General features: G+C 44.6%; 1 protein-coding gene across 1 annotated transcript in view; it reads right to left on the bottom strand.

Annotated features, from left to right (window-relative positions):
* GRIK2 (glutamate ionotropic receptor kainate type subunit 2) overlaps nucleotides 1-14,262 on the bottom strand; it is a 617,875-nt gene that overhangs the window by 479,835 nt on the left and 123,778 nt on the right. The window contains exon 3 of the mRNA XM_088138810.1: nucleotides 5,130-5,581. Coding sequence (XP_087994936.1) covers nucleotides 5,130-5,244 — 115 coding nt within the window. The 5' untranslated portion in view covers nucleotides 5,245-5,581. The remainder of the gene's footprint in view (nucleotides 1-5,129; nucleotides 5,582-14,262) is intronic.

Below are 14,262 nucleotides of genomic sequence, written 5' to 3'. Positions count from 1 at the left end.
GTATTATATTTCCAACGTCTTTGACTCTACAGTATATGATACCAGCAATAATTACTGTATTCTGAACTTTTTGGAAATTGGATGACCACACCAAAACATAAACTATGTGACAAAGCATCCAGTACTGCATTATAAGCAATATCTTAAAGGTTCCTATACCACACTGAAACTAATAATTACTCCATTACTTATGACTAATAGTTCCAAAGGAGGAAGGGGGTTGTTCATGCTGCTCATGATAATCTCCAAAGGACAACACTGCACGCTGTCCACATTTTATTCCTCCTGCTGGTAGGTGAATGTCTTCTTATTTTCTCACGCTTCTCAGGAATTTTATTTCTAAGCTGTATATATTTTTCCATTAACTTTGTATCAAATTTTAAAGTTTGATTTAGATCTCTTAGTCTCTGTAGGCCCTTGTTATGGAATTGTAGAGAATACCATAAATAAATAAAAATATTATTTGTAATCAACCCTTAGGGTCCATTGTCCATGTTGTGAGTATAATCAATGTATGATGTTATAGAAGATGTCTTAAAATGTTTGAAATGATTAAATCAAAACATCTTTATAAACTGAAAATATCCTGTCTCAGGATAAAAGATGATATTAGTATTTATGAAACTGTAGATTACAAGAACAATTAGAAAATCTGTGTTCTACCATTCTCTTGGTAGAGATAGAAGGCTTCTTCTAAGATGTTGGTTATTTAACCACAAGAATATGATTTAACTCTAAGAAAGCAACCTGTCTGCTTTTGTTCCACTGCTATTATTCATATGCAAATGTATGCAAACAGATGAATTGAATACAAGTTATATAACACAGTACATTGATTATGATTTCTTTAATCAGGTGACATGTCTAAGTTTAATAAATATTTTTAATATTGATGGATCAATTGTACATGCAGACACTCTTATGAACACCCTATTAAAATATACAAATTGTCATCATACCAGCAGGAAAAGCCTACATGTGTTTATGTGGGGAAGTAACTGTGCGTGCAAGTTTGGCATCCAACTGATTTTAAAAGAGAAATGTTACCAGTTTTGCAATGTGATCGCAAAAAGACACAAGATTAAAAACATGAACATTATAAATGCATAAGCTCAATTGTATGTATCTATGCTTAGAAATACATTTGCATGCCACTGCACAAATTCACTGAAGAAAATGCAGGACAATGGAATAAACCTCCCATAGAATCAGCACAATCTCCCACAGATTATGATTTTTTATGGTTTAATCATTTTACTGTTTTTAAGGTTTTTAATTATTTGTGTGGGGGTTTTGTGGTTGTCTTTGTATTGCTCTTTTGGTTTTTAACTCTGGAAGCTGCTCAGAGTCACAGGAGTGAGATGGGCAGCTATATAAATTTAATAAATAATTTTAAAAATACTCAAAAGATCATGTACTTCATTAGGTTCTGAAACAACACCAGGATATACACTCACTCAGCTTTTTCCCATGGTAATTATAAAATAAATCAGTATTAAACAGTTACATTACAATATTTACATGGAAAGAAGTATCAGAACTGTCTTCAAAATTAAGGACCATCCACTGAACTGCATACCCTCACAAGTATTTAGCCTTTGTGCTTCTGTCACCTTCTCTTAAAGAAAGCATCTAGGATTGAAAGCTTTTGTCAGATGGTTTGTTGAATATCGGGAAGGCCAATCTGAGACTCCCACAGCATCCTTTCGGTGCTGCAGGGCGTAAGACTGTGCCCATTGCAATAAATCTTTCCTTGGGCTTTTCTCTCACTTTAATGACCCTTTCAGATCTGAATGTAACCATCACCAGGACTGTATTTTAAATCCTTTTTCAAGGGATTTCTCCCAGAATGATCAGAAATTTGCATGCATGTTGATCGCTAAGAATAAGCTAGAGAAACAATAGGCAGCCAAACGTTTTCTTGGCCATTGGTTTCTGTTTCACTGGCCTTGATGGGTTGGAATGATCTTTCTCTCTCTCACTCACTCAGAGTTAATCATTGTTTTTTAGCATAGGGCTACCTCATCTAGGTTGCAGAACTACTTCGCTTACTGTTTTGTGTATCTAATGGCCAACTAGAATTTTGCACCACAAATATAGCAGCTGTATTCTAGCATTGCCTTCCAGAGAGGTTGAATCATCTAACCTGTACCTACATGCATGTGGATGTGTTCATGTGAGAGGCATGGGCAACAGTTGCTTTGGTTTATGCATGGTGGACTCAAAGATTCCCAGAGTAGTTCAGAAGGAACTAGGAGAGGAAGATAGAGGAAAGGACAAAATGATTTGCTAACTATTCTCTAGTTCAAGGAGCCAAAACACCAGCTGAAAGCACAGGACAGCTAGTATGATGTAGCAATTAAGATGTCTCAGGAGCAGGTTCATGTCCACCCATAGCCACAGAGACTCTTTGGATGATGTTTTGCCAGTCATTAACTCTTAGGGTTGTTCTGAGAAAAACTGGGGGAGGAGTACAATGTATGTTCCATTGATCACCTGGAGAAAAGAGATAGAAGTGTAACAAATATCTGATGAGTTGGAGAGGAGGAGAAACAGGAAAAAAGAGGAGGTGGCTGCTGGTTAGAGAACCCCTGCTCTCAATGTTCCAGGCTCAGTGGGGCAGAAAGAGCAAACAGCCAGTGTCTACGCATGGTCTCCTATCTGCTCCAAGGATGCTCTCTTTGTTTAGTCAGATATTCCCTCAGAGTTGAACTTCTGATTGTTTGGGTGGGTCTCATTCATTTCTATTTCCCTACAATGGTTGTTTCCCACTCCAACAACCCATCTGTCCAAGGGATTGCTTTTTTGAAGTTTGAGCACACATAGTACATGCACACACACAACCCCATGTGTCAAGGCTTCAACAAATTATTTTACATTCCCTGGCGAAGTCAGGCAACAAGCACAATCACCAGGGGCCCTTCTCCCCCACATCCTTGCATCTCCACTTTTGTAGCCTCTTATCAACAAAAGGTAGCCACTAAGCTGGGAAAAGACAAACTCTGAAATCTCTGGATTTCCTGCCTTCAGCTGCTTTCAGTGCCAAAAACAAGCCCTAGTGGCTGTTTATTCATATTTCTTTTACCCAGAACGTAGTTTGGGGAGCAAGAACAGCATCTGATTCCAGTGTAGTTGAGGAAATGGGATTTAGATGAGCTTCAGGGCCCATTGCCCCCACTGGGGTTACACGGACTTAACCCATCCAGATCCATCTTTCAGTGGACAAGTCTGAGAAGGGCACCCTGCAAAGAATCCCAGTGCTTGGAGAAAGAGGGAGTGTAACCTCCATTGTCCGGTCAATCAATATTTGACTAAATGCTCCCTTGGAACAAGCCTAATGGGATGAAGTTCCCCATACAGGCATCTTTAATTAACCCCACATAACCTCTCTAGTGAAAGTTGCAGGGAAAGCAGAATATTGACATCCAAAGCCCAGCTGATGTCAGTGCTCAGTCACATTTAGTGACAGCACTCCAATCACAAGCAACATTCATCTTCCTGGTGCTTTAAGCAGGCTATGGGTCAGTTCCCTGCAAGCAATGCCCCACAGGTGTTTCAGGACCACCTTGTGCTTCATTCAAAGGAATGAGGCATTCCTGAAGATGGTTGCTAACAGCAAAGTGACTTAAGAATCACGGGCAGGGGCTTGGAGGGGGGAAGGAAGAGACAGACTGGAAAGGTAGCTAGGAATAATCTAGCTTGCCACTTCAAGACCATGCAAGCATTTTTTACAACGTGATCTCCTCACTTTTTCTCCCAGATCCCAGCTGTGAGCTCCTTCCTCAATTTTTAACCATCCATCTTGCCCGACACATACAAAAAGCAGAATTGTCAATGCCCACTACGAAGAGATTGTTTCAGCGGCGGGAGAAGGCTCAGAAGACAAAGATGCCTCACATTAGGCACAACTTTATCCCAGTGTTATGTATCCCTCACTGCCCTGGTGATGACAATCCGGAATGATTCAGATCAAGAGGAGCTTAGCTGCTGACTTCAATAGGAACCAGTGTTTCAGCCTTAAGTTTCTCTTCCTGCTGGACTAACTTTTCTTGGATATATTTAGTGCCAGTGAAGCCAAGAAGCCTGACCTTGAACCCTTCCTCCCCAACATTTTCTGCTTTACTCATATTGACTCTACCCTCCAAAGCTTGGGTTCACACACAGTTTGTTAAATATCAAGGAAGACAAAGACTGCGGGACAGGAGGAGAGATGGAAACCCTTTTGAAAAAGTCATGACTGAGTTGTCCCCAAAGAAACCCTCCAGCAACCATTACTATTCCTTAGCCACGGCCCTCCAGCAACTCTTTCAGAAGAAAGTCTCCTGACCTTCAGGGGCCTACCAGAGAGGCTACATAAGGACACACTATTGATGTCCCCAATCCAGGCACTCTTCTGCCAAAGAACTTGCCTATCAGTCCCTCTTAGGGCCCCTGTCCTCTGCCACTGGCTTCTGGGGTCTCAATTGCAGTTGTAGCCTCAGGCACACTTCCTCCTAAGTAATGCTCCTGCCTGGCTCAAGGGATGCCTGGTTCACCCTTTCAATATCAGTAAATAACCCTTCACAGATAATTTGGAGGAAGGCGGACTGGGGCGGGAAAGAAAGTACTAAGCAGCGTTAAGGAGTTTCCAGTACAGCCTGTTCGCCAACAGTTGATCCGTGGATTAAGTGCTTGTAAACCAAGGAAACAGTGCGAGAGGGACCTTTTTGTCCGGGTGAGGATTAACTCTGGAGCGCCTGACTGAATCAGACGGACAATCACTTTGGTCCTGCCAAATCAGAACGAGCCAACCGCTTCGAAAACTCAGATGCTCACACACCCTACGGCAACTCCGAAAAGACAACACAAAGCCAGCTTTTCTTCTTTTCTTTTCTGAAGAGAAGTCTAACCCGCCCCGCTACTCGCTAGTGGTTCCCTCCGCCTGTTTCGTTTGTTAGCCGCTCTGCTTCGAAGTCAGAGGATCGAACGGGCACCTTAAATGCAACCGGGAAGAGACTAAATACCCATTCGCCCGGAAGTAGCTTCATCTCCCCTTCCCTCCGACCTCCCTTTCCTTTCCCGACAAAATCCTGGGGACACATAAGGCAAAGCGAGTGGGGGGCGGGGGGGAGAATAAACGGCCGCCTTACCGAATCTCAACACATGCGTAGTGCCTTGGGAATATCCAATCCACATTAAGCAAAGCAGGAGCCGAACGGTGCCTCTGAAGACTGGATGAGTTAGAATCGGGGAAATAATCTTCATGGTGTTTCCTACGCACACCCGCGCCGCTTCCCTTTCGGCCCCCTTTGCTTCAGCGTCAGGTTTCCCCCGCGGTCGGGTAAAGCGCCGAGGAGCCGTAGAAGTGCTTGGCCCTGAGACGCGATCACGGCATGGTCACACAGAGGCAAGGGACTCTCCGCTTCCCAACGCCGCGAGCAAACCTTGCATGATCTTCATTCACTGCGCCAAGGAGCAGCCTTCAACTGCAAGGAATGGTGGGACATCCATGGTAGTCGAGCGAGCGGGAGCTGAAGGAGGGAGAGAGGAATCCGGGAGAAATCCAAATACAGATGTTGGCGCGCTGGCCAGCCGGGCGAACCTAGGAGACAAGCGAAAGGTGGGGGGCGGGGGCAAGAGAGAGAGATCAGTAGGCGATCCGAGCGGGCGAAACCGCCGCCGAGCAAGAGGCGGGCGCTTGCTTGGCCGATGGGTTTCCCTTCCACTGAACTGCCGCACAGCTTCTGACGCGCAGCCAAGATGAAGTGTGAGAAACGGAGACAGCTCCTCTCGTCTTGAGGCCGCCAGCTAGGCGGCCTTTCCCCGGTTCTCTTAAGCAACCGATTCCATCCCAACCTTTTGGAGTAAATATATATATATGTAAAGTAACGTGGCTGTAATGACGTGCCTCACATTTGGGAGATTTTCTTCCAATAACCTGTTGTTTTCTGGGTGATGAGCAATTCACAGTTATCTCGAATTGGTCTGCATCTCTGGTCTTACACAGCCAAAACTGGGGCTAGAGCGTACGGAAGTCTGGGTCAAGTGAATGTGAGTGACACAGGTTTGCATCCCGTATTCACCTGTTTGGAGCCAAAGTCCCATTCTGGGCCCTTCTCAGCATTGCTCCAATGGGATCTTAGTGGGACTGGCGTCAGTTTCAGCCCAAAGTCTTGAAACTGGGAGCGGATCGATTTCAGTATCAGCAGTTTCAGGCTTAGCATGGAGAGAAAACAAGATCCCTCTATCAAAATTAAGTCACCGCTGACTGATGGGTGGCAGAACATCCTTTTAAGAGCTGGGGAAAATGACGCTTCTCTTGATTCTAAACGTACACAAAGAACCAATAGGCATTTTCTTTCCACGAGTGTTATTCATTTCCAACAGTCCATTCACCAACGGTAGTGCACAAACACACAGGAAAACTGAGGGCCAGAATAAAACACTTAAGTACAACTGAGGCTGTAGTCTGATGTTAGACTACCTGGAAGAAGGTTATGCTGAACCCAGGAAGCTTACTTCCAAGTAGACATATACTGTATATAATTGTTATCAGAAATAACAATGAGTGAAGGAAACTTTTTTTCCACATTTCTTAACCCTCTTCTCATTTGTATCCCTATTACAAAAGTTGTTTTTAAATTCCTAACCTTTATAACAACCACATAAGACTGGAAACATCATATAAATGCAATATTTCCCATGTGATTCAACTCCATGGCACTCCCCCCATCACCCCCAGTAATTCTATTGAGATAAAAAGCATTCTCCAGGCTCAGTGATATGAGACTTGTAGTTCTTAGTAAAGTCTTACTAATGTAGAAGACAGATAGGTACCTGGAAGTTTTTAGATACTGTTAAACTTAATAGAACTTCATCCTGTCTAGAGCTGAATAGAGTAACCTGAGAAACCTTTCATCTCTTTTTTCATTGCTCTCTCTCACTCTCTCACACAATTATCAGATTAAAGATATATTTACTAGTCATATTTCAATAGGAAATACAATTGAGTTTAAAAAAAAAATTAAAACTGAGTGGGGAAAAAGGGGACTCATTAAAACTCCTTTGTGGAGAATGCCATCTTTTTGTATTATTTGAAAGACATTGTCATTCAAATTATTAAGCACTGATTATGGGGAGAGGGGAGAGAGAAAGGTAATTTCTATTACTGTCCCATGACAGTAAATGGAGATTAATCTTCTGTCTGGAAGTGACACCCCCCCCCCCATGCAGAAGAAGATCTAAAAGACATTCTACGAATCAAGATGTCTAATAAATGAATCATAGATCCATATGTACAGTACGACTATCTCTGCCTAAGGTTGCAGGATGAAGGAAGGATAGACCCAATTGCACCAAGAAAAATACAATCTGATTCTTCTTACTCTATCTTGTTTCTTGATTCATCTAAATCACTGGGATTAATTTGATTCATCTAGGAGAATATCAACTGGATTTGAAAATGATAGGTTGCACCTTTGATGCATTTGTTTTAAACTGAACTTCTTGTGACACAATTCTTTGATATGGTACCCTACATATGTATGGAACTACAGTTCCCATAATCCCCCAGTAATGCTGCTGAGGGGATTTAATGGCAAGATGGGGAAAGCTGTTCTATGCCATGAAATGACTAAGATTTATGACTGTTAAAGCTTGTATCATGGGAAAGCAAATCATAATAACTTTCTGTTATTAAGGTATTTATCTCATCTGCAGATTAACTGAAATTTACATATTAATCCTGGGATATTTTTTTTTAATATTAAAAGTTGGAAATCTTACAATGATGTCAAAAGTAAGTATCAGCAATGGCTACTTCTGCAGACTAACAGGCAATTCAATCAAATGGACTGGGGGTGGGGGAGTATTAACACTGAAAAGAAGGGGATCTAGCGACCCCTTCAGTACACAACTGGAATGTTTTACCAGGAAACTGCAGTGTGAGGTTGTCTCTGTTTCCTGGATGTGCTATTCATTTTATAATATTTTAATTTGATTCAAGATCAAATGAGTAATACAAGGTAAAACCAAGCTGATATTGAGGTATTTTAGTGCATAGATATTAAGCACTATATGGTGTCCCTAGATGAGACAATATAGTTCACTGAAGACTATATTTCTTTCATTTGTAAGACTTCCCTTTTCAAAAACTTTGTATCTTAACTTTTATTAACAATCACTGATAGACTTGAAGCCTGTGAAAATCTGTTATTAATTTTATGAGGATTTGTATATTTTCTTTGTTTTCTATCTAATTAATTGACTGTATTATATAAGACTCACAAGATTCTTTTATCTAGGAAATTTAATTCTGGCAGGAGATATTGCAGCTATTTTCATTTTGCAATATTCTTCACTCTCAGCTCTTGTTGGACGAGTGTGAACCAGAAAGATATCATCGCCATGGACAGCTACCGAACTTACTCTGCTGGAATTTTAGTAGAGTTAAATGTCCCTTCCCTTTTCAGTACCATGGAGAGCGACACACATTTGGACTTACTAGATGCCGACCGTGTATACATGCAAAATATGTTTTAAATATAAAAATAAAACCTTCCTATCAAGGTTTCTTGATACAAAAAGAAACTAAATAGTTTAACTACCCACTCTGATTACCTAGTTCACATTGGTTATTCAAATATAATATAAAACTATCCCCGTACCCCAAGTTCTCACTTCTTCTTTTTTTAATTCAGGATTGCACAAGATATGCTTTAAAGCTGTTTAGATTACAGAGAAAAATTATTACACTTAGGGTGCTAAAACCTTATAACTGGTTGCTTGCAATGGTTGCAAGTTTCTTTCTGCAAGCAAAGCCTTTTCCTGAAATACATAATTCATTTTGGTCCTAGAAATTAAAAAAAAAAACTTTAATATTTAAATATGTTAATTTAAAAAAAATGAAAGTACCTCAAGAGGTATGCAGAACCTTAATTATATTTCTCAGAAAGAACTGATTTTTAAATCTATTTTCCAGATATGGCAGGTCTGTCATATATCTCCTTTCAGATACAGGTCCCTTGAAACTGCTCCTTGTTCCTGCCTCTTGCTTTCACTGAACTGCAATGGACTAGAGGAGAAGCTTTAAATATTCAGTTCCATGCTTGGGTGTCATTGGCAACTTGATGTACTCTTCTTCCTCGATATTTAAAGCCTAGCAAAGAATGTATTTTTTTTCTGCCCAAGCAAAGTGCGCAGGTGAAATGGAAATAAAAATAACATCAAGGATAGAAGGCTGGTCTGTGAATAGCATGAAGCCAATCAAAAACTGCCTGTGCTGGACAATAATGTTACGTCAGGCTTTTTAAGGCCCAGCTGTATGTAGTATTCTAAGTGAGAGTTGCCATGATGTTGAGAGATCATGTCTTTGTATTCTTTCCGATCAGCATTTTCCCCACTACTACCTTGTGTTGGTCTGGAAAGAACAGCTTGTCACGTTTGTTTTCTTGGAAACATATACGCTTACCAAAAAGCTTGAAAAATGTGTTTCATCTGCAGGTTAAATTGACTCCATCTGGGTCAAGGGCCTTACAAGACTAAAGGCATGTCTACTGCGAATTAAGTCACATTTAATTCATTAGGATTTATTCCCAAGTATAATCTGAGTAAACTAGAAAGGCTATAAACTTGTAAAGCTAGGTGCACCCTACAAAGCACAGTAGCTGAAGAGTTCAATTCCCAGTAGAGGGGCTTGAAATGCAGACAATCCTGGTAAATATACATAACAGAGGTGGGCAATTTTTCAGGCCTTTCCAGGTCTTTACTTTGCTTGATGCACCTCTCTCTTTCTCATCAATATATTTACACCCTGCCTTTGACAGATTCAGTCTCCAAGAGGCTTTCCCCCCCCCCCTTCTAGCAACAAAATATTTTTTTAAAAAATCTCCCTGCAGTCAGCAGGGTTCATATCCTGCTGTGGCCAAGATATTTTGAGATGTTCTTTCTTAATACGCAATTTATATCTTCTACAGTATCTTCCAATTCTGCCTGTAGGTCAATAGAGATCTCTCACAGGTTTGCTGAAGTAAACTAGGCCACCTCCTTCCTGTTAGCTAAAGAATTCAAATAAATGTTGATATTGCTATCACCCTTAAAACATTCCCTGGACCTTGCACAACTCACTTGTTTTCCACTCCCACCAAACGATAGATTCCCCTTTCTCTGCTATTAGCTCAGCCAAAGATTCACGGTCCTTCCGTTTCTGCCGAGCCCATGATTAATGGCATTTTAAGATGGTAATTAATTTTTAGCTGCCTAAGAGATGTGCATCCTAATTAAGGAGCTGAGGAGATGATAGATTTACTCATTCAGACACTTTTTTTTTTTTTGGACTCCACGGTAGTGCAATTCTTTGCAGATTTTTAACCATGGAAATGCAAACATTTATGATTTGATCTATATATCACTCCTACACCCCTGCCACCTCCTCTTGAAGTCCCTGCTGCCTCCCTGCTTTCTTTCTTTTCAATGGACACTCAGGTTTGCCTCCATCCTCCATTCCATGAAGTTTTTGCAAATATGCAACACTTTATTTTGTTTTAGTACAATGCTTAATTCCTACTGCTGCCCAAAGAAGCTTCTGATTCGTACTTTCATCGTTGGGAATAGACTGCTGGATCCTTTCAAAGCACGGCTATGGGACCAGACTCAGCAAAAGTGGGTTTTGCTTTTTAAGTCCCAATTTATTTAACAATATGACATACTATAAACCACAATATTAAAAAACAATTGGCTTGGCTGGTTAAAAATATATGTACATCACAATCCACCCAAACTAAAAGCCCCATCTAGATATCAATTAAACAGAGATGCCTGGCTTTAAGCCGAGTAGAGACTCCTTGGTGGCAATACGTCCAAGATAAGCCGAAATGTATTAAAACGGCTGAGTCCGATTGGGTTCAGTCCAAGTACTTCGGTGTATCTTGGCGATAGGTCAGACTGAGAACAGGGTTCAAGGCCACTTAGCTGGTGGCCGATCAGATGGCAAATAGGACGGCGCCTCTCTGACTTCCGCACAAAGGCTGCATCCCACGTACTTTCAAGCAATCCTACTAAACCCAGCGGGTCTAGTGAGAAGTCGAACGCGGTCGTGAAAACTACGGCACTACCTTTCCAGCAACCCAGATCTGCCGACTATAGAACAAGTCTTTTAGCGGGCTCTGAGGTGTGTGCTACATCTCTCTCTCTCTCTCTCTCTCTCTCTCTCTCTCTCTCTCTCTCTCTCTCTCTCTCACACACACACACACACACACACACACACACACAGTTGCTATGGAGAAGAAAGCTTCAGGATGAGGGAGGGCAAGGGAAAGAAGCAGGCAGAGATCGACTGTCGTAAGCCCTGCTCCGGAGCCCCTCTGCCTCCCTTCCAGCGCTCCGAACCAGGCTTCCCGCTTTACAAAACCAGCAGACAGTTTCGAGGAAGGCTATGGTGAAGGTCCAGTTGGTAGGGGAGGGGGGCTCGCTTGCCATGAGGCTGGGTGGGGAAAGATGGGATTGGGGGGCTGGATGGTGACAGCAAAGTTACAGCTTAGCCCTGGCCTTGACTTGGAAAGGAGGCGGCGATTGCTGTTAAAGTTGTTTCCAAGTAAGTGCGTTTACGATTTCAGAAGGAGAGGGAAAGAGCGAGAGCGGGAAGGAGGACGAAAGGGATTCCTAAGATCGATAGATCGAGTAATAAAAGGTGAGGGGGAAATTTTAAAAAATAGATGCTTTCGCTTAGGAGTTTGGCTGGTCCGGTCGCTTTTCTTGCTCCCTTGCCTGGGTGGGCTTTCAAGAAGGCTGAGCAAGGTAGCTGCGCGCAAAGGTCCGGCGTACTCGTCCATCCCGGTCTCTTCGGGGTGCTTTTCCTTCGCCCTTGGTGATTATTGCCTTCCCCTTCCCCGTCTCTCTCTCTCTCACACACACACACACACACGGAACACACAGAGACGTAGAAACAGCAGCCTGTTGTTTTGGAGGGGGCCGACCAAATCGCGCAAGTCCCCTTACCTTGTCGGTCCTTCGGAAGAGCAGGGCAGGCGGAAGGGACGGTCCTTCCGCAAAAAAGTCGCGGAGCTGCTGTAGTCGGACCGGGCTCTGGGGCTGAAGAGCAGAGGCGGCGCGCGGAGCTCAATTGAAAGCAGCAGCCGCGGCAGCCGAGCAGAGGCGGGCGGACAAGCTAAAGAGAGGTACGCCTCCTGCCGGGAGCTCAGCGCAGAGCCGTTTAAAGACACAGCACCCCTTTTCTTCAGGATTCCGGCCTCGAATCAAGGCGGAAGGGAGCGGGGAGAAGCGGCCGCGGGAGCTCCGGGTAGGGGAGACGATGGATCCAGGCAAGACCCAGGCAACGGGCTCTTCCTCCTGGCGCGCCGTTCGGAGCCAGCCCGCCGGTCTTGCCTTTCCTAAGGGCCCCGATCCCACTTTGCGGACACGTCCCAGAACTTGCTGTCCAGGCTTCAGGCAATGTTGTTACAGAGAAGTCAGTAACACTGTTTAGCAAGCGCGGTCCTGGAGCATCCTGGTGTGAATAGGACACGGACGGAAGAGATCACCTCTAGGCATGTGCAGAGTGTGTTTCCCTTACCAGAATGATTGGTTACCCACTCGAGATTCTCAGAACGTGACTTCCAGACAATCTTAGCAGCATCGGAGAGGGATGGTGAAATGATGGAACCCAATCAGACTTACTTGATTTCCTGGGATGGGGGTCGCCGATCTTCCCCAACCCACACCGACTCGTCTTTCTCTTTTTCGCACCTTGTGCGAATGGTTTGTGAGCCACCGGCACTTTTTCACGGGCAGTTCTCATTTTATCCAAAAGAAGGGGTTGAAGCCCCCTGCACTTCCCATGCTGACTGTAGCCATGCCACCCGGGGTTTGGGCTGGCTGGGAGGCTGAGACGAAGGGAGATCTGATGATCTCCCTAGTCTGCTTCGGAAGGACAGGAAATGCGGGGGAACAGCCTCCAGCCCTCTAAGGTTAAAGGGGGAGGGAGGGGGACAACACGCCTTTATGAATCAGGCGTGGGTAAGCGGACTGGAGACACTGAATGGCTTCTGAGGGGGGGGGGGAATCTGTGTTCATTCTATGCTGCTTCAGATATAGACTTTCGCTCACTTTTCATTGATTCAGTAAAGACTTCAGTATAGACTCTGGAATCGAGCTGGAGCCATAGTGACTGCATGGAGCGATCCAGCCTTCTGCCCGCAGTCTAATTCACAGGGCTGAGATTTCATAGTGGTCTCCCATCCAAGTACGACCCCATTTAGCTTTTTCGAGATTAGCCGAAGTCAGCTGGGTGAGCTGCAATAAAGCGTTTCCAGCTTTCAGGAGGAGGCGCAGCTGCTCGCGGCTATCTATCTGCCCCACACCCTAAAGCAACGAGACTTCGGGCTCAGTTGTTGTGAACTGCAAAACAAGCGCGTCTCGGATTAGGAACCTGCATCTCTTTCTCGTCTCCCTATTGTGAGCACGGCGTTTCCTCCGGCCATCCCGCCTTGAGGTCCGTCTTGCCTCAGAAGACGGTCGCGGAAATCCCCCGCTCTTTCTCGCTTGCTGCTGCAGCAGCAGCTCGCGCTTTACCTCTTGGCCATTGCTCCACCGCTCCCAGTCGTGCCCCCCCCAATCGCCGCCGCGGGCAATCCCCAGCCAGGGATCTCCAGCCCCCAATCTATTTGTTTTCCCAGCTCCCTTCTGATTGGACAGCTAAGAGGGAGCCGCCTACATATAGCAGGGGGATAAGCTGGCAGTTCGCCCCTTCTCTCAGGTGAGACTCGCAGCCGGCTCAGGCGTTTGGCCAAATTCTGGGTCCTGCTGCAGAGAGAGAGCGCGAGCGCGAGCGCGAGACGTGAACCGCGGAGCTGGCGGGGCGGGCGCGCCGGCTGGCGAAGTCGGGGTTGAAGAGTCCCCAGCGGCACCCGCGCCTTACTCCCGGCGTCTTAGCTGAAAAGGCTCCTGTGACTGAGCGAACAGCAGCCTTGTTGTACGGCGTAAATAAATGGTCAATGCGAACCATTGTGCGGCAGAGAAAGAGGCAGCGCGTACTCGGAGCCACTTCGCCCGGGTGGGCGGGCTGTGACTTGCAGCTTAATCGACCCCAGAGCGGGCAGAGGCGATTCCCTGGGCGTCCCCCGGACGATAATCCGAGAGAAGGTACAGGAGTTAAGTTACGGCTTTCCTGCAGAAGGCAGGCCAACGCCGAGACTCCCCGCAAAGCTTGAGCCTGGACAGACGAAAGGAAAAGGAGTATTCCCTACCAAGGGAAATCCTAACCCAGGGAAAAGGGAATCTTGGGGTCCA

The sequence above is a fragment of the Python bivittatus genome, unplaced genomic scaffold, assembly GCF_059951505.1.
Source record: "Python bivittatus isolate LINGU-HERP-01145 unplaced genomic scaffold, Pbiv_v1 ctg000020_np1212, whole genome shotgun sequence".
Classification (NCBI taxonomy): Eukaryota; Metazoa; Chordata; class Lepidosauria; order Squamata; family Pythonidae; genus Python; species Python bivittatus.
Note: the sequence above shows the minus strand (reverse complement) of the source record. Positions and strands in the feature narration are given on the sequence as shown.